Here is a 24,733-nt window from a genome sequence, read left to right as displayed (position 1 = left end):
CACTTCTCACCACCTCCTCCATCATCTTTTACCTGGATTACTTCAAAAGTCTCCCAACTTCCTCCTTCCTTTCCTACTTAGATGATCACAAAAAGCTCCCTAGTTTTTTCCCATGTCTAAGCAGATGGCTGCCAGAATAAGACTTTTTAAAATGTGAGCTGACATCATTCTCCCACATAGACCCCTCCAGGAGCTTTCCATCTCATTCAGAGCAACGGCCAAAGCCCTACCAATGGCCTATCAAACTCTACAGCACGTGCCTACCCACCGCCAACGCGTACACCTCTCTGACCTCATCTCCCCTCACTCACTTCATCTGAACAGCTCCCTGTTCTTCCTTGGCCCCTGGGTCTTTTCATCAGCTGTTCTCTCAGCTACAATGCCTTTACTCCCAGAAAGCCACATGGCCTGCTCCCTCAACTCTTTCAAATATCATCTTCTCAGTGGGGCCTTTCCTGACCACTCTATCTGAAAGCACAACCACCACTACCTCCCCACCCAGGTCCCTACACCCTGCCCTGCTTTATTGTTCTTCATGGCACTTACAAAGCATGCTCAGTTCTAAAGTAATTTAGTTGTCAGTCTCTTCCCACAAAAATATAAACTCAATGAGGGCAGGGATATGTCTTGCCTGGGTTGTTAAATGCTGTATCCCCAGCATCTAGAACAGGGCCTGACATATAGCAGGAGCTCAATAAATACTAGTTGAATGATTGCAGGAATATTGCTTTCTATAGTTAACCTATTATTTGAACATTTTCTAAGAAGAAAATGTGTGTTTATCGATTCAACAAATATGGATTCAGAGCAAATTCAGGCCTAAGTACTATGCTAGGTGCTGGGTCAAGAGTGCTGAGCAAACCTGAGCTGACTACCCTGTCTGGGATCATGGAGTTGAGTCTTGTGACAGATGATTGATATAATGACAAAAGGAGTGTCGAGAACTGGAAGGAAGGGACACAGGTAGACAAAAGCATATCACAAAGAAAGCTGGCCCTGCCTGGATGAGGTAAAGGTGGGTGGAGGAAAGGGATCTGGGGGACCAAGAAAGCCACAGGAGACTGGAAGCCTGGCTCCATGTTATATAGTTTCTGCAGAATTTTACTCAGGGCTGCCTCTGTCCAGTATCAAAAGTGTAAGAGGGGCTTCCCTGGTGGTGCAGTGGTTGAGAGCCCGCCTGCCAATGCGGGGGACACAGGTTCGTGCCCCGGTCCGGGAAGATCCCACATGCCGTGGAGCAGCTGGGCCCGTGAGCCATGGCCGCTGAGCCTGCGTGTCTGGAGCCTGTGCTCCGCAACGGGAGAGGCCGCAACAGTGAGAGGCCCGCGTACCGCAAAAAAAAAAAAAAAGTGTAAGAGGTGTGCTTCATGCTACCTGATGATAATTCCCTGGGAAAGTAGCACCTGAGCCAATGAAGATCCACACCTGTTACTGATAAGGGGTAAAGGTCGGGTAATGTGGAGGCATGGGGCTGAGGTAGAGGGAACTGTGTGGGTGAAGGTCCTGGAGTAGGAGGGAGTATGGCACATTCTGGAACACAGAGAGCAAGGGGAGGGTGGTGGGGAAAGGGGCTGGAGAGGGAAAGGGTGGGCAGGGCCTGGCATACTCTCCGAAAGATTCCAGCTTTATCCCGAAAGGCATCAAAAGCCATAGGAAGGGCCTTGTTTGTTTTTGTTTTGTTTTGTTCCATTTGCACTGCAGTGACGTGACAGGACCTGTATTTTGAAAGTATTATTGAAACTACCTTTGTGGAGGATAACTTACCTGAGGTACCTGACCAGGTGCAGGACAATCAGTCAGGAGGCAGCAGAGGAGTCCAGGGGAGAAATGCTGGCAACTTGTCCCAGAGTAGAGGCAGGAAATGGAGAGAAGTCGACCGATTGAAGAGGCTGTATTATGGGCTATGTGTTTATGTGTGCTATGGGCTGAATTGTGAACGTTCAAAATTCACATGCTGAAGCCCTAACCCCCAGTACTTCTGAATGCACCTGGATTTGGAGACAGGGTCTTTAAACAGGTAATTAAGGTAAAATGATGTCACTCAGGGGGGCCCTAAACCAATATGACTGGTGTCCTTATAAGAAGAGGAGACTAGGACACACGCACAGAGGGAAGATAATGTGAAGATACAGGGAGGAGAAGGCCATCTACAAGCCAAGGAGAGAGGCCTCAAAAGGAACCAAATCTGCTGACACTTTGATCTCAGATTTCTAGCCTCCAGAACTGTGAAAAATAAATTTGTTATTTAGGCCACCCAGTCTGTGGTATTTGCTATGGCAGTCCTAGCAAACTAATACACTGTGCAAAAAAAAAATTTAAGTGAAAAGACTTCCCTGATGGAGCCGTGGTTAAGAATCCGCCTGCCAATGCAGGGGACACGGGTTCGAGCCCTGGTCCGGAAGAATCCCACATGCCACAGAGCAACTAAGCCCATGCGCCACAACTACTGAGCCTGCGCTCCAGAGCCCTCGAGCCCCAACTACTGAAGCCCGCATGCCTAGAGCCCGTGCTCCGCAACAAGAGAAGCCACTGCAATGAGAAGCCTGTGCACTGCAACGCAGAGTAGCCCCCGCTCGCCGCAACTAGAGAAAGCCTGCGCACAGCAAAGAAGACACAACACAGCCAAAAATAAATAAATAAAATAAATAAATTTTAAAAAAAAGATTTTAAATGAAGAATGAAACCTTTGAAAAATAAAAACATATACTCGATTTATTCTAACTGAAATCAGGGTGGTATATGATGGTAAAGTTCAAGCAAAGGAGCCTTTCTTCAGTGTTCCCAGCAATGGCTTCTGTAATACAATTGTATCGTCCCTAAAACGAGTAGCAAGAAATACAAGTAATATAAAATGTTAGATGCTTCTATTTTGTAAGACTTTTATAAGAATTTTATCTTACTAGGAGAAAGCCATTTAAATTGAATTGGTTTTTACTTTCTCAGTTTTCTAGCCTAGCCTATGAAATCTTCAAACATTAGACATAATTTGTAACAAAATAGGTAAAGAATATGCATTATTAATGTTTATCTTAAAATAGTTACCAAAAGTGAAACGTGCAAAATTTCATTGCGTTTCTAATGCAGATATCTAAAATTACATCATTATTATCCATGGAGGCAGTCACTGAGTTATACACAACGGTCCTATAGTGCTTTCACCCAAAGATCATTCAACATATTAACAATGAGCATTACTTTTAGCAAGGTATGTTGGAAGGAAAAAATAAAATTTAAAAAGGGCTTTCTTTGGTGTAAGTTTTCTATTTTTCCATATTCCACAGAAAGAAGAAAGAGCAAAATATCAAAAACCAAAAAGAAGTGAAAAAAAGCCTTGAACATCTTAATCTTGAATAGATATTTTTAGAAGCTGTGAATCGCTTGTTTCAAATTCTTAACACATCTGTTACTGCAAAAGGTTAAGGAAGTACAAAATGACTTGAACAATACCTTAGAAAATCGTATTTCCTTGAAGGAGAATGATATTGTTGTATTCACAGTCTCTACAACCAAAATACAAAATACAAAAAGTTATTGGCTAACATCAGGTGATTTTTTTTGTTTGTAGTCCACAGTGCACCTCTTACAATTTTACTACTGGCAGAAGCAATCCCAAGCAAAATTGTAGAGAAATAATGAATCTTATACCCTGGCTACGATTCTCCTGTGGCTTCCTCTGCCACACTGAGCCCCTCTCAGTATCAGCCTATATCTCATCCCTTAGCGGATACAAACTTGTAAGGCCCACTGGTCTCAATAATGAATGAATGATGAACAAGCTAGTGCTAATATGCTTCATCCCAAGTTACGTATGTGCATATTTATTGTTGCTGCCTCTTAGCAGGGAATGATAAAGAAAAATCTTCCTAAAGGTGGAGGAGAGATTTGGGAGGGCAGCCAGGATACCAAATCTCCTTCCAATCCCACCACCGAGAAGCCTAGCTATGTAGTCACTTGAAATGCACAGCCATGGGCCTGGCCCTGAGGAAGCTGTGGGACAGAGTCAGAAATGCAGGAAAAACTACACTCCACTGACCCAGTCAGAAACAACAAAGGAGTGAACTTACAGGGTAGGGATAGAAAGAGAAATGTTCTGAACCTCTAACAAAAGCAGTATTGACCAAAAATCTTTCTTAAAGTAATATAAATAGTCAAGTGCAAACTGTATTGATTATTTTTCTCCAAGTTAGCTAAAGACAATCCTTACCAGCAAACGAATAGATTATGTCTACATCTATACCTTCATTTCTCACAAATAAGCATTTATTTATTCGCTTCTGGGAGTATTGTTATTAGGGGTACTAATACATTAAGATGTTGGTTCTTGAACTTAGTAAAGTGATCATATCTTCATGATCTTATGATCTTTCATTCAAGGCTAATCCAATTCAAATTTAATAGTTCAACCAATATTTATTGAAAGCCTACTATGTACCAGGGACTGGGGATACAAGGGTTAGTACAATACCATCCTTTCCCTCAAAGAGGTAAAATCTTTTGGGGACACAGACATGCAAAGAAACCATTCCAAATACAGTGTGCAATGAAAAGATGCAGTAAGGATAAAGGCAGGAGAGCATTTTTGTTAAGAGTGATGGCTCTGGGACCTGAACTGCTTGGATTTGAATCCCAGCTCCTCTACTTACTCAGTGTGTGACCTTGGACAAGTCACTTAACTTCTCTGTGCCTCAGTGAAATGAGGCAGTGGATAATAACACCTACCTCATAGGATTATTCTGAGGGTGTCAACTGAAAAAAATGCACAGCCTATAGCTAAGAATTATGCTTTATTCGGTGGACGTACTGAGGACTTAAGCCTGGGAGACAGTCTCTCAGATAGTTCTGAGGCACTGATCCAAAGAGGTAAGCGAGGAGCCAGAATATATAGAAGTTTTTCCAAAAAAAACTGAGGCAGTCGGAACATCAAAAGATTACTGTAAATTAAAGAAAAACCAGACCTCTCAAGTTCATGAATTTAGCACTTTTCCATGTATGGGAAGATGCAAGAGTCTGGGCTCGCTGAATCATTCCTTGGATGTGCACCTTAACTATCTAGGGCCGGTATCCTGTGTTCTCCATCCTGAAACCCCTCAGAGTCTACCATGGCGGGGGGGGGGGGGGGGGGGGGGGGGGGGGAGGGAGGGAAGGGAGGAGGCAGCTGCAGTGGCTGAAGCCTTGATGGCCACAACATTCTTTGTTTACTGATATGGCAGGTGACATTCTCTGTCCACAAGGGCTATATAAGTTAATACATGTAAGCGCTCAGAACAAGGCCTGGAACATAGCACTCATTAAATGTTATTAACATTCAAATGTCATTTATTATAACATTAAATGTTACTCCTTTCTAGACCCTCCCTCCCATGGCATCTTGCAAATAATAATGATAATGTTATGAATATTATAGTTGATGTTAATATTATTGTTATCGTGACAGTAGGACCATCATAAAAGATGGGAAGGAAGGCAGGGGGTACATGCCAGGTGGCTGGAAAAAGAGGAGCAAAGGCAGGGAGGTGAAAATCAGTATAGCTTACATGTATGCCTGCAAGGGGCTCAATGTTATTAAAGCAAAGAAGCAGCCGGGGGCTTCCCTGGTGGCGCAGTGGCTGAGAGTCCGCCTGCCGATGCAGGGGACGCGGGTTTGTGCCTCGGTCCGGGAGGATCCCACATGCCGCGGAGCGGCTGGGCCCGTGAGCCATGGCCGCTGAGCCTGCGCGTCCGGAGCCTGTGCTCCGCAACGGGAGAGGCCACAACAGTGAGCGGCCCGCGTACCGCAAAAAAAAAAAAAAGAAGCAGCAGGAGTGCTAAGAAGTAAACCTGAAGAAGTAAGCGTGAATGCACTCAGGTTCCACACTAAGAGAATGGAGGTGATAGGGAAACATCCAAGGATGTGAAATGGTCAGAGTTTGTTTAGAAAGATGAGTCACATGACTGTATAGTAGCTGGATTTAAGGGGAGCACTGAAAGTCAGGGAGATCCATGAGAGCCCAGGAGGTAGTGACAGTGGTGAAGAGAAAAGGAGGTAAATGCCTCCCGTGACCTCCATCTCAGGTAACCTCCCTCATCATGCTCTGTCTCGTCATCCTGCTGCTTTCCTTGACAGCACTTATCGTAAACTGAATCTTATTTCACTTTCATCTTTATCTTCTTTTGTGACCTAGTTACCATCTTGTTTCCTCCACTGGCCTACAAGCTCCATGAGGACAGGGGCTTTGCTTTGGCCACTTCTGAATTTCCAGCTCTTGGTACTACCTGGTCCCTGCATACCTGGCTCCGAGATCAGCTACATAATTTGCAAGGCTAAGCACAAAATGAAAATGGGAGGGCACTTATTCAGAAAGCACGGGAAACATCCATTAAAGGTACTAAAATATAAAGTCTTTTCCTTTCTTCCATAGTCTCTCTCTCCCTCTCTCTAGACTTGTCATGAGTTTTAAAATTTTTTTCTTTCAATTTTATTGAGATATAATTGACATATAGCACAGAAATTTAAGGTGTACAGCATAATGACTTGACCTACATACACTGCCAAATGATTATCACGGTAATCCATCACCTCATAAAACCAAAAGAAAAGAGAAAGAAAGAAAGAAAGAAATGGTTTTTTTCCTTGTGATAAGAGCTTTTAGGATCTACTCTCTTAGCAACTTACAGATACACCACACAGCAGCGCTAACTACAGTCACTGCCATATTTTTTGTTTCCTATTTAATATATTCAAAATAAAACAAAAATTTTAATCATTAGCATGAATTTTACCACTCCCCTTTATACTGTACAATGCCGACTGTAAACACAAACATCAGAGCATTTAACTCTGAGGCAGAATCACTGAAGTTTTGCAATTTATATTTCGTGGCTCATTCCCAGAAGGTGCCTGAAGCTGGTCAGGAGAAAGTGACCTAAGCCAGGCTCAGGAAGTTTGGAAGGAGGAAGAGAGGGTACCGCAGGCATGAAAGAATCTGAGGGAATGTTCCGTGGCACAGGGTGCAAGGTAAGTGTAGAAGCTCACAGGCACCCAGGGGCTGCTCCACAATGACCTGGGGGTGGGAGTGGGGGGACACCTGTGCAAAGCCTGGGCCTGACAGGGTCGCCCTCCCACATGCTGCCAGATGCCTCATACCCCAGAACGGGGCAAGGAAGCCAAATCGGGCATCTTTCTTTACCACAGGCCTGCAGATCCACAAGTGACCCTCAAAGGTTTGGCAACCTCTGTGCAATACCTCCATGAGCTGCCTGCCGCGGGGGAGACCGTCTGGCCCCCACCTAGTCACCCGCTAAACAGTGCCGCGGTGCTGCCAGCCCAGGTGGGGCGGCCACTGCCATACCCCAGCCCAGACACTGCAGGATACCATGCCTGACCCTGACCCTCCCTGCTCTGGGCCTCCACCAGGGGCACAGGGTGGCAGGTGTCACTGGATGGGATGAGAGGGGAGATGCCAGACAGGGCCCAGGGCACCAGCACGTAATGAGCAGCAGGGAGCCAAGAACCTGTCCAGGGGAGGTGGGCACATACACCACTGTCCCATCACACTTTGTGTACAAAACACACGCTCAAAGATAAAATGACTAAGCATCTCAAGACTGTGATCCCAGAATAGTACACCCCAAATGTGAAGCCCTTCTAAGTATAGGGCCCTGGTTGTGAAGCAAACCCAGTCAGCTTTGTAGGAGGGAGAGAGGGAGGGAGGGAGATGGATGGGACTTGAGTTTGAGGAAGAAATCAAGAATAACTCCCAAGGCACTTCCCTGGTGGTCCAGTGGGCACAGGTTCAATCCCTGGTCAGGGAACTAAGATCCCGCACGCCACACTGCAGCCAAAAAAAAAAAAAGTAACTCCCAAATTTCTATCTGGGGTAACTGCCCAAATGTTCACCAGGTCATGTGGGAAGGAGCTCTAACCTCTTCTGTGGAGTAGCCCTCTTTTTTCAACTGTTTTGTCTTTCTTTCTGAGAAAGACATATCTCCCACTCTCCTCTTATGGGAAGTTAGCTTGAAGCCTCTTGAAGGAGCCAAGAGAGAACCCAGGTAGAGTCAGAGAAAAGGAAGACAGAACCTCAGCTTATGCCCTTCTCTGCGGTTCCCGAAAGGGATCCACGCAGCTCACCAGTGGTCCAGTCCAGGTCTCCTGGCAACTATGCAGGACGCAGGACCCAAGCCTGGGATGGGGTTGCACAGTGTCCCCACAAAAGATATATTCAAGTCCTAACCCCCAGTACCTGTGAATATGGCCTTATTTGAAAATAGGATATTTGCAGACAGTCAAATTAAGATGAAGTAATTAAGGTGGACCCTAATTGAATATGACTGTGTCCTTATGAAAAGGGGAAATTTGGACATGCAGACTGACGTGCATAAAGGGGAGACCACATGAAGGCACAGGAAGAAGAAGGTCATCTACAAGGCAAGAGTCTCCTGGGGCCGTCAGATCCTAGGAGAGAGGCCTGGAACAGATCCTTCCCGAGAGCCTTCAGAGAGAGCACAGCCCTACCAGCACCTTGATCTTAAGCCACCCAGTTTGTGGTACCTTGTTACAGCAACCCTTGCAAAATCCTGAAAATAGGGCTAACAGACTTATTAAGTTTAAAACACCTTTGAAATAGCCATTTATTTATTCATAAATGTGTTTTTGAAAGAAATGAAGGGGTGTGTGTGTGTGTGTGTGTGTGTGTGTGTGTGTGTGTGTAAGAAGTGGAAGGACCTCCCTCATGGTCCAGTGGGTAAGACTCTGTGCTCCCAATTCAGGGGGCCCAGGTTCGATCCCTCGTCAGGGAACTAGATCCCACATGCACGCCGCAGCTAAGGAGTCCATATGCCGCAATGAAGATCCCACGTACCGCAACTAAGACCCGGCGCAGCCAAAATTAATTAATTAATTAATTAAATATTTTTTAAAAATAAAAGAAGTGGAATGATTATGTGTAATTTTTATTTTATGTTCACTTGCCCATATTTTCTAAATATCATATCCTAAAAATGTATGACCTTTGTAACAACTAAAAAAAGGAAAGTTATTTTAAAAGTTGGTAAGTATGTTCCTTACTCATTTGATTCCCAAATTTTCAAGGGACGGTTGACAGCATCAATGCTTCTTAAATCAGAATGTCCTGAGCTCTAAGCGCATATATTCGGCTGCCAGATGGACATGTTTATTTCAATGTTCCCAAATGACCTTGAGCCCAACCTGCCAAACCAGAACTCGCTATCCTTCTCTTTAAAAATCTGCCCCTTCCTTTTGCACACATCATTGCTGATAATGGCACTTCCGTCCATCCAGTCAACGGCCCTGGAGCAGTTGTTGATTGATCTAATGTTTGCCTGCCACATGAGATCAGTCAGCACTTCCCACCTGTCCTGTTCCTCAATACGCTCTCTTTCATCTCCTCCTCTTTACTCCTAGGGCCGCCCTCGTGGTCCTTCAACAGCCTCCCAGCTGTGTTTCCTTCCATCCAAGTTTCTTGCCTCAGCCAACCCCACCTCCTTTTGAGACAGGCTGGGACCCGGGACCCTTTGCTGCAGTGCTTGCACCTGGACTAACGTCTCCTCCAGCAACAAAGCATAGAGAAACTTTAAGGGAGGAAAAATAACTGCATGCAGGCCCAGTTGGGGCAAATTATGGACAACAAGATACAAAAAGGCCAAAAAAAACCCCAACTGCCACTTCTGAAGAGCCGGAAGCAAAAACTGGGTGTCAGGAGCAAAAGCAGGGTACTGCACATTCCCCTTGCACACACCACCACCTAAGGGGTGGGCAGACCACCTAAGCCACGCCTCTGGCCGACCCCTGGCCAGCTCGCCCCACCTCGGGAAGGGAGCGAGCAAGGGAATCTGTTACGAGCAGGGGCTACTCATTGTTGCGGTGCGCAGGCTTCTCACTGCGGTGGCTTCTCTTGTTGCGGAGCACAGGCTCTAGGCGCACGGGCTTCTGCAGCTGTGGCTCACGGGTTCTAGAGTGCAGGCTCAGTAGTTGTGGCGCACGGGCTTAGTTGCTCTGTGGCATGTGGGATCTTCCCGGACCAGGGCTCGAACCCGTGTCCCCTGCATTGTCAGGCAGATTCTTAACCAGTGCATCACCAGGGAAGTCCCTCTTATCAATTTCTATCGATCAGGGAAGGCTAAGAACCCTGGTCGGTAACACTTCCATAAGGACCTTAGTTATGTGCAAAAATGGAAATCTCAGTGGGTCATCCCCACCCACTAACAACAAGATACAGGCCAATATTTTATGCATGACTTACATGTTGGCTCCTTCCCCCTTTTCTAGGCTCACCTCCAGCAATTCCCCACAAACACATTCTGCTCCAGCTACAAAAAAGATACTCCCCAAATAAAACATATTCCTTCGTGGCTAGATACGTTTGCATATGCTGTTTCCTCTCAGGGAATGTCCTTTTTCCTCACTCTCTGATGTTCTCAGACTCAAGATTCTAATAAAAGACTCTCTGAAGCCTTATCTGAGTTCTCCTGTCACAGTAAGTTGGTAACTATGCAGTTAAGACTAAGAGCATATAATCTATTAGCATTTATGACATTTCCTTGTAACATTTGTTCCCATGACTATTTTTTCCCAGAACAGAGTGACCTTCTGAAGAGGGAGAACCTATCATTCAACTTTGGATCACCACAAACTAAATCATGACTCGCTCAAATTAGGTTCAACAGATGTTTGTGGAAGGCAGGGAGGGGAGGTGGGAAGAAGCAGGCAGGCTGGGTTGAGTCTGATACATCTTTGATCTCTAGAAAGTGAAACCTTGAAAAGTCACATAAATGTCAATATAATCCCACAGAGATTAAGTGAAATAATTGTAAAGCTGTTGTATGAGAGAAATGGACATTTTTTAAAACAACAGTAATCTACCAAGAGGATTTCTTTCTTTTTTGTTGTTGTTGTTGTTTTGGTTTCTTTTTTTTTTTTTTTTAGGCCACAGCACAGGCTTGCAGGATCTTAGGTCCCTGACCAGGGATTGAACCCATGCACCCTGCAGTGGAAGCGTGGAGTCCTAACCACTGGACCGCCAGGGAAGTCCCGAGGATTTCTTTCAAAGGGAGAGAAAGCATGGCCAGTGGAAGAGTAGTTCTTAAGAGTTAGGAGGCTACTCCATTACCAGATCTCCAAATGACCAAGGGCACGTTACTGAACCACTGCAGACATCGGTTTCCTCACTTATAAAAATGACAGGACTATAAATAAAGTCAGGAACAAAAGAAGGATCCTATTATGCACATGAATATTTAATCACCATAATTCTAGAATTCTCACGCTGAGCACCTGTACTAAGCTTTTTAACTCACATTCTCTAATTTAATCCTTAAAACCACGTAAAATAGGTTTCACCGTCCCCATTTCCCAGATGAGGAAAACGAGGTTGATAGAGGTTAAATAACACCCAAGGTCACATTGCTGATAGGTGGAAAAGCTGGGACACTGACTCAGGTGTTTATGGCTCTGAGCCCAGACTCATAAGCAATGCCAGCTCCACAATGTGTATGTGGCTTGGGAGTGGCAGACAAGTTAGAGATGAGGAGAGTTGGTTGGCTGGGAGACATATCTTGAAGCTTCATTTGCATAGCAAGTAGATTGGTTTACTTAGAAACTTTTTTTTTTTTTGGCCATACTGCACAGCTTGTGGGATCTTAGTTCCCCAAGCAGGGATCGAATGTGAGCCCTCGGCAGTGAAAGCGCAGAGTTCCACCCACTGGACCACTAGGGAACTCCCAGAAACTTTTTTTTTTTATTGACTGCTAAAAAATGTATAATCCAATTGATGTCCCTGTCAAAACAAGTATAAGCCTTTCTGTCAAGAATTTTTGTATTACTCTCATTCCATTAATTCTCTACCGTTATTTTCCATTTTTGTCCCAACTAATTTTTGTCTATCTAATTTATGTTATGTTGCTCAAATTAACGTATGCATGTAAACTACCTGAAATCTGCTTTTAAACAAGAGAGGGCACTGGTTACTGGTAAATAATTATAGGGGAAAACATTCAACTGCAATAGTAATTTTAAAAATGTTAATAAAAAACAATTAGGCTTGGGGGCTTCCCTGGTGGCGCAGTGGTTGAGAATCCACCTGCCAATGCAGGGGACACGGGTTCGAGCCCTGGTCTGGGAAGATCCCACATGCCGTGGAGCAACTAGGCCCGTGAGCCACAACTACTGAGCCTGCGCGTCTGGAGCCTGTGCTCCGCAGCAAGAGAGGCCACAATAGTGAGAGGCCCGTGCACCGCGATGAAGAGAGGCCCCCGCTTGCCGCAACTAGAGAAAGCCCTTGCACAGAAACGAAGACCCAACACACCCAAAAATAAATAAATAAATTTTTTTTTTTTTTTTTTTTTTTTTTTTTTTTTTTATGCGTTACGCGGGCCTCTCACTGCCGCGGCCTCTCCCGCTGCGGAGGACAGGCTCCGGACGCGCAGGCTCAGCGGCCACGGCTCACGGGCCCAGCCGCTCCGCGGCACGCGGGATCCTCCCAGACCGGGGCACGAACCCGCGTCCCCCGCATCGGCAGGCGGACCCTCAACCACTGCGCCACCAGGGAAGCCCTAAATTTATTTTTTAAAAAAACAATTAGGCTTAAGTTTTTTAACCTAATAAAATTTTTTAAAAACTTCTTTTTTAAAATGATAATGCCCTATACCCTGAGAAAACCATAATTCAGAAAGAGTCATGTACCACAATGTTCATTGCAGCTCTACTTACAATAGCCAGGACATGGAAGCAACCTAAATGTCCATCAACAGATGAATAGATAAAGAAGATGTGGCACATATATACAATGGAATATTACTCAGCCATAAAAAGAAATGAAATTGAGTTATTTGTAGTGAGGTGGATGGACCTACAGACTGTCTTACAGAGTGAAGTAAGTCACAAAGAGAAAAACAAATACCATATGCTAACACATATATATGGAATCTAAAAAAAAAATGGTTCTGAAGACATAAAGAATGGACTTGAGGACACAGGGAGGGGGAAGGGTAAACTGGGACAAAGTGAGAGAGTGGCATGGACATATATACACTACCAAATGTAAAATAGATAGGTAGTGGGAAGCAGCCGCATAGCACAGGGAGATCAGCTCGGTGCTTTGTGACCACCTACAGGGGTGGGATAGGGAGGGTGGGAGGGAGATGCAAGAGGGAGGGATATGGGGATATATGTATATGTATAGCTGATTCACTTTATTATAAAGCAGAAACTAACACACCATTGTAAATCAATTATAACCCAATAAAACTTTTAAAAAATAAAATGATAATGCCCAATGTTAACAAGACAGAGATTAAACTACTATACGTATACATTGCCAGTGGTACAATGTATAAACTGAGACAATCTTTCAGAAAAGTAATTCAGCCTTATGTAAACAAAACCACATAGATTCATACCATTTAAGCTCAGGAATCTCCCTTGGAGTTATGTGTTAACTCCTTCTTCCAAACATGAGAATATTCAAATTTAAAATATGAGAATATTTATATATGCATTATAATATTATTTATAATAGTAGAAATATCAGAAGAAAACTAAATGTCTAATAGGAAAATAGTTAAGTAAACCAGGGCATACCCACTAAGGGAGAGGTTTCATTATGTAACATTTATACTCTGATTTTTAAACCACATGGATTATCTGGTCAAATAATTAAATTAATTAATTTTTAAAAAGAAAATAATTATAGTACAGTATACTTACAACTGCATAACAAAATGCATGAATTTAAAAATGAGAACAAAATACTCCAAAATGTTCTTAGAAATATGATTCTGTGACTTTTTTTTTTTTTTTTTTTTTTTTTTTTTGGTACGTGGGCCTCTCACTGTTGTGGCCTCTCCCTTTGCGGAGCACAGGCTCCGGACGCGTAGGCTCAGCGGCCATGGCTCACGGGCCCAGCCGCTCCGCGGCACGCGGGATCTTCCCGGACCAGGGCACGAACCCGTGTCCCCTGCATCGGCAGGCGGACTCTCAACCACTGCGCCACCTGGGAAGCCCTGTGACCTTTTGATTGTTTTCATTTTCTAATTTTTGGTAATGTGACAATATGATTGTAGAATTTTTTGATTCTGTGACTTTTTGATTGTTTTCATTTTCTAATTTTTGGTAATGTGACAATATGATATATAGAATTTTTTAAACTATTAAAAATGCTAGTTTAAAAATTATTAAGGAAAAATTCATGGGTTTGCAATAAGTGACCTTTAAGTTCCTAAAGTTTGAAATTTTATGATTCTGTGAATAATTCCAGGGTGGAAAAAAGGGGAGAAAAGACACTGAGGGAATGAATGTAAGTGCATAGAAAAATCTATTGTGTTTTTATGAAAAATAATAAATGTAATATTTAGAAACAGAGAACCATAACCAAGGGTAAATATACAGTATTAATCTGAGCAAGGTAAAAATTTTAATATCCCTTCAAACACACCAAATAAGTGTCATCTTAATAACAATCCAGTAACATAATTGTAAAATATCGTTTAAACTGCTAAAAGAAAAACTTTGGATGGAAATAAAGAATTATTATCAGAAAAGGAACTTCACATTTTTAATGTATTTAATTTTCATAGCGTTCTCATAAGGTATTATACTCTATTCTGAGGGTAAAACGAATTGAATGCTTACCTCCCTTCAGAGCTCTGCAAAAAGAATAATCATCATCAGATCCTCGGCAAATAACTTCTTTGCGCACTGGGAAATTCACGGACTTAAAAGATACATAGATATTGAAATATAAGCTTTTTATGTCTCTTCCTTAAAAAGAAAAAAATTTCATTAGCCACTCAAATAAGGTATTTTTAATAAATATTTAATAACCAACATTTACTGTATACTTAAAATATGCCCTGTGCTTTTCCTACATTATTTCATTTAATTATGACAACTACCTATAATGTGGATATTATTGTCCTGTTTTGTAGATGAGAAAACTGAAGTTCTGAGAGGGCCACTAGTTGATTGTAATCAAATAGAATGTTCCACAGTGAGAATTATGTGGGCTATGCCTAAAAATAGAATAACCTATATTTTTGAGAAAACTATCAAATGAAAATATAAAATTTCTAGTTGTAGTCATAGTTCCACTAGGAAATTCAAAAGAGAGGGAAGGGAAAGGAAGGTTGTTTTTTTTTTTCTATAAATTCATTTATTTATTTTTGGCTGTGTTGGGTCTTCGTTTCTGTGTGAGGGCTTTCTCTAGTCGCGGCAAGCGGGGGCCTCTCTTCATCGCGGTGCGCGGGCCTTTCACTGTCGTGGCCTCTCTTGTTGCGGGGCACAGGCTCCAGACGCGCAGGCTCAGTGGTTGTGGCTCACGGGCCTAGTTGCTCTGCGGCATGTGGGATCTTCCCACACCAGGGCTCGAACCCGTGTCCCCTGCATTGGCAGGCGGATTCTCAACCACTGCGCCACCAGGGAAGCCCAGGAAGGTTGTTTTGATGAAAGATTTCTTGGAGAACAAAATTTAACCTTTTGATTAAAAATTAAATAGATGAGCTATTTATTATTTCCTCAGGATCTCTTTATTACCAATGAAGATGGAAAATTCCAGGAAGAAATGCATTTTGCTCAACTCTTCTAAGTTACTCAGTTGGCCCAACTGGACAAGATGCACAGTCTTTTTTATAATGAAAACAATTATTGTAACCACTACCTCATGGAAAGTATTTTCCTAATAAGGTCACCATGACTTATTGTAGCCATAATAAAAATTTTAAAAAAAGTTTTTCCATCTTTACCTTGAACTTGGCTATGCAGAACAGAACTGCTAGCTCCTTCCTCAAAACCCTGTCCTTCCTTTGGTGTTGGCGCTACCACTCTCTTCTTGTTGTCCTCCAACCGTTCTGCGTTCTGACTCCTCTCCCCAGTCTAGCTCACTGACTCATCTTTCTTAGGATTCTAATCTCAGTGCTTCTCAATTTTCACACTGCACACTCTCCCCATCTTTAAATACCACATAGGGTAATAACTCCCAAATCATCATCTTTAGTCTCAACTTTTCTTTTAAGCATCTGTCCCCTGTGTGCATTCAATATCTCTACTCAAATGTCACTTATTACCACACCCAAAAGATCCAAAAGTGATTTCCTTATCTTCATCACCAAATCAGCACTAGAATTCCTAATCCCGGTCAATCCTACTGGTGTCCCTTTTATCCCCATTACCACTATCTTAATGCAGCCTCTCGTTACTCTGAGCCTAAAGTACCACCAAACTTCCTTACTTGTCTCCACTTCTCTACTTTCAGGGTAAAGTGTAGAGAAAAAGAATGTTATACAGTCTGTTTCAAACAGTGGCCCCGTGGCCCACGCCATGGACATGGACCTGAACCTTTCTCAAAGCAGGGATGTGTATAGAAGTTGAAGAGCTGTTTTCACAAGGGATCCCTTGAGATACAAGCACATGGTAGCGTGGCATCCAATGATAATGCAGAACAAAGAATCTTCTTCCATTTCTGTGTGGAACACACCATGATTCCAGTCTTCAATGATTCCAAGAAAGGAAGTGCTGCTTTGACATCTCAACCCTTTACATCTTGAGAAGCTTCTTGCCCTTAGATATCACTGTGGTCATGTTAGGCATGTGAACAGTGGTTGAAGTGAGGTACCACTTGCGTGGCTCAGCAGGCCAGAGATATCAATGTGGGTGTTGGAGTGAGAGACAAGAAACATGGTGGCTCTCAGGGGTTTAGCAAAGAAGACTGTTTTTGAGCTCACCTAACACAACTTTGGGAACTTCTGAAAATAACATTGAGGAAGGCTTATATGTATATAAGCTGTATATGTCAATTAGTTAATAGTGACATATAATTTATTAGCAAGGCTATGAAGTCTCAAATCATTTCCATTTCCAGCCTATTTTTGGTACAAGATTGCTCTTATAGCTCTTACTGAATTTAAGTAGAGATAGGGCCACAAAAATAAGGTTGATTTCTATGAATGTGGCCCACATTTTATACAGATGTTCTAGTATATTCTAGGGAAACTCAGGTCATAACTGCAAAGCATCATAAAAAACCATGACTCAGGGCTTCCCTGGTGGCACAGTGGTTGAGAGTCTGCCTGCCGATGCAGGGGACACGGGTTCGTGCCCTGGTCCAGAAAGATCCCACATGCCGCGGAGCGGCTGGGCCCGTGAGCCATGGCCGCTGAGCCTGCACGTCCGGAGCCTGTGCTCCGCAACGGGAGAGGCCACAGCAGTGAGAGGCCCGCATACCGCAAAAAAAAAAAAAAAAAAAAAAACCATGACTGAATCATTCTTTCATTACTGAATTAATATCATGTTATATAAATGTCATATTTAGTAAGTGATTAGGGTATTTGCGATGGCCATGGAGGTGTACTGCTTAAAACTTCCTTCCAAAGAATCTGTGTGGAGGAGGGCAGTGGGCAGACAGCCACCAGCTACTGCACTTTCAGATATATCTTAGCACTCATCCGGAGGTCAGACTCGAACAGTCTACTCCTATAATGACAGAGCACAACAAGGACACTATCATGGGACATGTGTGACAGGCGATCATTGCTCTAAGACTCCCCACTGACCTGGCTGAGGATGTCTCAGGGATGCATTTTGGTCTGATGACCATCCTACCAAATTCTCCTTCCTTCTCTCTCATTTCAAAGGTATCAGACCAACACTTCAACCTGCATCCTCTCCTTGCCTGCTCTAGCTTCCTCTTTCCTTTATTGTTCACAAACATTTCCCCCAAAAAATCCTTTGTATGTCTAATTCCTTCTTGGTATCTGCTTTTCAGAGAACCCTAAGTGAAACTGTGTTGTATTATTATTACTTGGATCTGGAAGGCCTGCTTCCTGTGTGTTAAGGGGAAGGGGCTCACTTGAAAATGAGGTCATTCATTATGTAAATAATCACTTTTGCAAACACCTAGAAGTAAAGCACCCCACATAGACCAGAAAACAAAACCTGAGAAAAGAGGAAGAAATTGTAGAGCCTTTGTTGGGCAAAAATTTAGATTATTTTAGGGGATTAAGAGATACAAACTACTATGTATAAAATAAGCAACAAGGATATATCATACAGAACAGGGAAATATAGCCATTATTTTGTAATAACTTTAAATGGAGTATAATCTGTAAAAGTACTGAAACACTATGTTGTACACCTGAACTCAATATAGTATTGTAAATCAACTATACTTCAGTAAAAAAAAAAAAAAAAGTTTAGATTATTTATTTCACCCTTGGCCAAGAAAGTGGAGCAAGTAGCTCATTGTTCTTTCCTCTGTGCTACCACTAAGCCTTATTGCTAGCATTTCACTTATCATACTGTATTATCTACACATCTGTCTCTCCTATTGCACTGAGAGATTCTTGAAGGTCAAGAGAATGTCTTATTTATCAATGAATTCACAGCACCTAGCATAATACTTGAAATAAACTATACATTTACTAAGTATTTTTTAATGACTAAATGAATGCAGAAACAAAGTATCAAGATACAGGTTTTCAGGGAAATTAAAGCATAAGTTTGTCGTCTACCATTTCTAGATTCTCAACTACCTTTTTTCCTGTAAGCTGGAGAACTAAAATCAGGGGGTTATGTTTCTTTAGTTTATTTATGTAAAAGCACATTTTAAAGTATAAGCTCCAAATATAAGCTAGGATGTAAACGATAATAGTGATCATGAAAACAATAATGATAATGATGATGATTACAACTGAATTTCCGGGGATCCTTACAGGCAACAGCTGACCGGTAGGAGAGGAGGAAACTTTTGTGCGTTTTCACAAACACTCAGATCCAGCCCAATGCTATCACCATCACCCAATTAACTTTTATAAGATGATGGCAAGTAAAATCATAGAGAGGAAAAAGAAGAAATAACACAAAACAAAACAAAAATCATTGTCTTTTTTCATATCATCATCATCATCATATTTTTTTCTAGAAAGGTCACCTTTAGGAAAAAATGTCCTTGTTTGCTCAGACACAAATCTTTGACTCATGGAAACCCAAGTTTACGTATCAGCTGAATATCTAATGACTGACAATGGATATACCTGGTAGATGGTTAGAAGTTTCTAATTATTTCCATTTTTACCATGCCATTATGGAATCCCTCCTCATGAGTATGAGCTAGCCTACTGACTTGGTGATAGGGTGGCACTTTCATTAGGCTACATGAGACTGTGACTTCTATCTTGTTAGTTAACTGTCCCCCTTGCTAACTTCAGGGAAACAAGAAGCCATGATGAAAAGGCCCACATGACAAGGAACCGAGGGCTGGCCAACAGTCAGACAGAAACTGAACACTGTCAATGGCCACATAAGCTTAGAATTGGGTCCTTCCCTAGTTGAGCCTTCAGAAGAAACCCTGGCCAACACCTTAATTGCAGCCTTGTGGGAGACCTCCTGAAGCTGACACGGGTAAGCCATGCCCAGACTATTGACATACAAAAACTATGAGATAAAGAATATGTCCTGTTTTAAGCCATTAAGATTGTGATAATTTGTTACATAGCAAGAGAAAACTAATACATGTACATTTAGAACACCATCATTTTTCATTGATATTTCTGGAACCCTTTTAATTGTAATCTACAAAAACAAAACTTTGGACTTACTTGGAATGTAGTAAAGATACAGATTTCCACGGCCTCCCTTCAATGTTATACAGGGCTCGGCATTTATTGAAATAGGGAATTTCAAATTATCTAAATGGAATAAATTAATGTCAATAAAATTACTATAAATCATTTACAATAAGTATTCTGAATATCAGCCCCCCAAAACTATCTTTAGTATTAAAATTTTATGAGAAAAATTAAGGGTAGTTAAAAATATCTCCCTCCCCAGAGGAGTAAAGTCAGCCAGATGGTAGAGTAAAAAGTCCTCCTTCCCTTGACAAACACACCAGTTCAGCAACAATTTACGGACAATTTCCCTTTGTGAGAAATCAGAAACCAACCGAAAGTTTCCTGCACCCAGGAGAATGTAAAACCAGACTCACCAATTCAGTACTGAGGTTCGGGACACCTCTCACAAGAGACACTGCTCCTGGCATAGCATAATTAGGAAGAGCTAACCTACCCCTCAATTTCACTCAGAGCGAAGAGATTGGTTCATGCGTTCAGAGCCCCAACTTTTCCAAGGAGATCCCCAGAGGACTAAAGAAAGAAAGTCTGAACAGTGTTATAACTAGTAAGGAGATTGAATCAGTAATCAAAAATTTCCCAAAGAAAAGTCCAGGACCAGATGGCTTTACAGGAGAATTCTACCAAACATTTAAGTCAGAATTAACACCAACCCTTCTCAAACTCTTCCAAAAAAATGAAGAGGAGGGCACACTGCCAAACTTATTTTATGAGGCTAGCATTACCCTGATAGTAAAGCAAGACAAAGACACTACATGAAAACTATAAGCCAATATCCCTGATGAGTTTAGATGCAAAAATCCTCACAAAATATTAGCAAATTGAATTCAACAGCACATTAAGAGGATCATATACCTTGATTAAGAGGCATTTATCCGTGGGATGCAAGGATGGTCTAACACACAAAAATCAATTAAAGTGATATGCCACATTAATAGAATGAAGAATAAAAATCACATGACCATCTCAATGGATGACAAAATTCAACATCCTTTCATGATAAAAACTCTCAACAAACTAGAATTAGAGGAAATTGCCTCAACATAATTAAGGCCATATATGAAAAGTCCATAGTTAACATCATACCCAACAGCGAAAAACTAAAAGATTTTCCTCTAAGATCAGAAGCAAGGCAAGGATACCCACTCTCAACATCGTACTGGAAGTCCTAGCCAGATGAATTAGATAAGAAAAATAAATAAAAGGCATCCAAATCAGAAAAGAAGAAGTAAAATTTTCTGTTTGCAGATGACATAACTTTATATCTAGAAAACCCTAAAAACTCCATTAAAAATTGTCAGAACTAATCAAAAAATTCAGTAAAGTTACAGGATACAAAATCAAAATACCAAAAAATCAGCTGCATTTCTGTACACTAACAATGAACTATACAAAAAGGAAATTAGGAAAACAATCCAATTTACAATAGCACCAAAAGAATAAAATATCTAGGATTAAGCTTACCTAAGGAGGTGAAAGACTTGTATGCTGAAAACTACAAAACATTGATGAAAGAAATTAAACAAGACACAAACAAATGGAAAAATATCTTATGTTCATTGATTGGAAGAATTAATGTTATTAAAATGTCCATATTACCCAAAGCAATCGATAGAATCAATACATTTCTATCAAAATCTCAATGGCTCTTTTTACAGAAATAGAAAAAAAACTCTAAAATTCATATGGAACCACAAAAGATGACAAATAGGCAAGAAAATCTTGAGAAAGAGGAAGCATCACATTTCCTGATTTCATACTATACTGCAAAGCTACAGTAATCAAAACAGTATGGTAGCGGCAAAAAGACAGCCATATAGACCAATGGAACTGAACAGAGAGCCCAGAAGTAAATCCACGTGTATTTTGTCAACTAATCTTTGACAAGGATGCCAAGAACGCACAATGGGGAAAGGACAGTCTCTTCAAAAAATGGTGCTGGCAAAACATGCAAAAGAAAGAACTGGACCTTTATCTTATACCACAAATGAAAACCAATTAAAAATGGATTAAAGACTTAAACATAAGATTCAAAACTGTAAAAACCCTAGAAGAAAATACAGGGGAAAAGCTTCATGACATTGATCTTGACAATGACTTCATGGATATGACATGGAAAGCAAAGGCAGCAAAAACATGAATAAATAAGTGGGACTATATCAAACTAAAAAGCTTCTGTTCTGCAAAGGAAACAATCAACAGAGTGAAAAGGCAGCCTGTGGAATGGGAGAAAATACTTACAGACCATATATCTGATAAGGTGTGAATCTCCAAAATATATAAGGAATTCCAACAATTCAATTGTAATAAAACTAATAACCTGATTTTAAAATGAGCTAAGGACTTGCATTTGTTGAGACGTGGATGGATCTAGAGACTGTCATACAGAGTGAAGTAAGTCAGAAAAACAAATATTGTATATTAACGCATGTATGTGGAACCTAGAAAAATGGTACAGATGAACCAGTCTGCAGGGCAGGAGTTGAGACACAGATGTAGAGAACAAACGTATGGACACCAAGGGGGGAAAACTGCGGTGGGGTGGGGATGGTGGTGTGCTGAATTGGGCGATTGGGATTGACATGTATACACTGATGTGTATAAAATTGATGACTAATAAGAACCTGCAGTATAAACAAACAAACAAACAAAAAACTAATACTAAACTTTCTTTGGGTTATTTGTATGGAAACATGTTAATATAAATGTTTCAGACATTACATGAAATTTCTAAAAATCTTATATGTTCTGGTATAATGTTATAAGTCATAATTCTAGTTATTACTTTTAAATGTATATCTCAGAAATAACTAAATTTCCTTGTCAATTGCATTATTATGAACTTTCATCAAATCTTTAACTGTGGTCATTTTTAAGTCTTTTGTCATTTACAGACAGTTCTGGGTGTACTCTGATGGTTTCGCAAAAATGTTCCTATAAAAGGGTTTCGGGCTTCCCTGGTGACGCAGTGGTTGACAGTCCGCCTGCCGATGCAGGGGACACGGGTTCGTGCCCCGTTCCGGGAAGATCCCACATGTTGCGGAGCGGCTGGGCCCGTGAGCCATGGCCGCTGAGCCTGCGCGTCCGGAGCCTGTGCTCCACAACAGGAGAGGCCACAACAGTGAGAGACCCGCGTACCGCAAAAAAAAAAAAAAAAGGGTTTCATCTTCAAGGAATTCATGGAAAAGACTCTGACAAGTACAGGTTTCTGGTAACTGACTATCCTGCTGAACTGAATGAATAAGCATTTTCAGAACTCTAATGGAAAACTGATGAATTCATAAAAGTGCCAACAAAAGATCAAGATAAAAAAAAATTAATTACATGGGACCGAGTGAACTGATGAGGATGATTATAATTTTTGTGACTTTCTGTTTGAATAAAAATAAAAAATCCCACAAGGACTCAGAGGCAAAAAATATACAAATCAATTTTCACTGCAAAGTAAAGGAGCAGTTACAATGGAGGATTACTGGACTGAATGTCAATATTATGACATAGTATGAGTGTGTTTCATGTTTGGTAATTGCAATCCTTGTTGCTTTTGTTGTGGTCATCCATTTACAATGCTTGGTGTCAGTTTATTTATCTCTTGTAAAAATAAAATACAGTGTGTGTGAAATAATTAATTAATTAATTAATTTAATTAAATGAGCTAAGGACTTGAATAGACATTTCTCCAAAGAAAACATGCAAATGGCCAACAGGTATATAAAAAAATGCTTAATGTCACTAAGCATCAGGAAAATGCAAATCAAAACCACAATGAGCTATCACCTCACACCAGTCAGATTGGCTATTATCAAAAAAAGAAAAGAAGGACAACAGTTGGCAAGGATGTGAAGAAACTGGAACGCTTGCACACTGCTGGTAGGAATGCAAAATGGTACAACTGCTCTAAAAAACAATACAGAGATTCCTCAAAAATTTTAAAATATGGGCTTCCCTGGTGGCGCATTGGTTGAGAATCTGCCTGCTAATGCAGGGGACACGGGCTCGAGCCCTGGTCTGGGAAGATCCCACATGCCACAGAGCAACTAGGCCCATGAGCCACAACTACTGAGCCTGCGCGTCTGGAGCCTGTGCTCTGCAACAAGAGAGGCCGCGCCAGTGAGAGGCCCGTGCACCGCGATGAAGAGTGGCCCCCGCTTGCCACAACTAGAGAAAGCCCTCGCACAGAAATGAAGACCCAACACAGCCAAAAATAAATAAATAAAATAAAGGGCCATCCTGGCTACTCTTTAAAAAAAAAAAAAATTAAAAATATTACTACCATATGATCCAGCAATCCCACTTCTGGGTACTTATCCAAAACAATTGAAATCAGGATCTTGAAGAGATATTAGCATTCTTAAATTCATTGCAGCACTATTCACAATAGCCAAGATGTGGGAACAACCTAAATGTCCATCACCAGATACATGCATAAAGAAAATGTGGTATATACATACAACGGAATACTATTTAGTCCTAAAATACAGGAAATTTTGCAATATGCTACAATATGGATGAACCTTGAGGACATTATGCTAAAGGAAATAAGCCAGTCATATAAGGACAAAATACTGCCTGAGCCCACATATCTAAAATAGTCAAATTCATAGAATCAAAGAGCGGATGGTGGTTGCCAGTGGCTGAGGGGAGAGGGAAATGGGGAGTTACGAATCAATGGGCATAGAGTTTCAGTCAAGCAAGTGAATAAGCTGTAGAGATCTGCTGTACAATTTCATGCCTATGGTCAACAATGATGTACTGTACACTCAAAAATTTAAGAGGGTAGATCCCATGTAAAATGTTCTTACCACAGTAAAATAAAATTTAAAATACTGTACGAATACCGAAAAAACTCCCTATAATGTAAACAGATTAGTATTTTAACGTCCTTACATTGTTAAGGTGGAGGCTGAAGGTAGTGAATTACTTTAAACTGTGGGGAAGGGGGTGAACTTCCCAAAACATATTTTCATAAAATTACTTGTTCCATTTTCATACTTTTTAACCTGTTCTTTTCTACATTGCTCTTCTTTTCTATACTCTCCTCACCTCTCTGTATGTTCCATTGGTTAAAAATAGAAAATACACATCAAGCACTTAGAATTCTAGTAAATGGTAAGTGACTGAA

General features: G+C 41.4%; 1 protein-coding gene across 2 annotated transcripts in view; it reads right to left on the bottom strand.

The window, feature by feature from the left end:
- Nucleotides 1-2,656: 2,656 nt before the first annotated feature.
- The window catches only part of LY96 (lymphocyte antigen 96), a 31,343-nt gene continuing 9,266 nt past the window's right edge, over nucleotides 2,657-24,733 (bottom strand). Inside the window, exons 2-5 of one of the 2 annotated variants that reach the window (XM_065895433.1) lie at nucleotides 19,582-19,671; nucleotides 14,624-14,752; nucleotides 3,448-3,500; nucleotides 2,657-2,816 (exon numbers count right to left, since the gene is read on the bottom strand). In XM_065895433.1, the coding sequence (XP_065751505.1) occupies nucleotides 2,718-2,816; nucleotides 3,448-3,500; nucleotides 14,624-14,752; nucleotides 19,582-19,671 (371 nt within the window). In that variant the 3' untranslated portion in view covers nucleotides 2,657-2,717. The remainder of the gene's footprint in view (nucleotides 2,817-3,447; nucleotides 3,501-14,623; nucleotides 14,753-19,581; nucleotides 19,672-24,733) is intronic. The other variant, XM_065895434.1, reaches the window with a different exon arrangement.

This window comes from Phocoena phocoena, chromosome 17, assembly GCF_963924675.1.
Source record: "Phocoena phocoena chromosome 17, mPhoPho1.1, whole genome shotgun sequence".
Lineage (NCBI taxonomy): Eukaryota > Metazoa > Chordata > Mammalia > Artiodactyla > Phocoenidae > Phocoena > Phocoena phocoena.
Note: the sequence above shows the minus strand (reverse complement) of the source record. Positions and strands in the feature narration are given on the sequence as shown.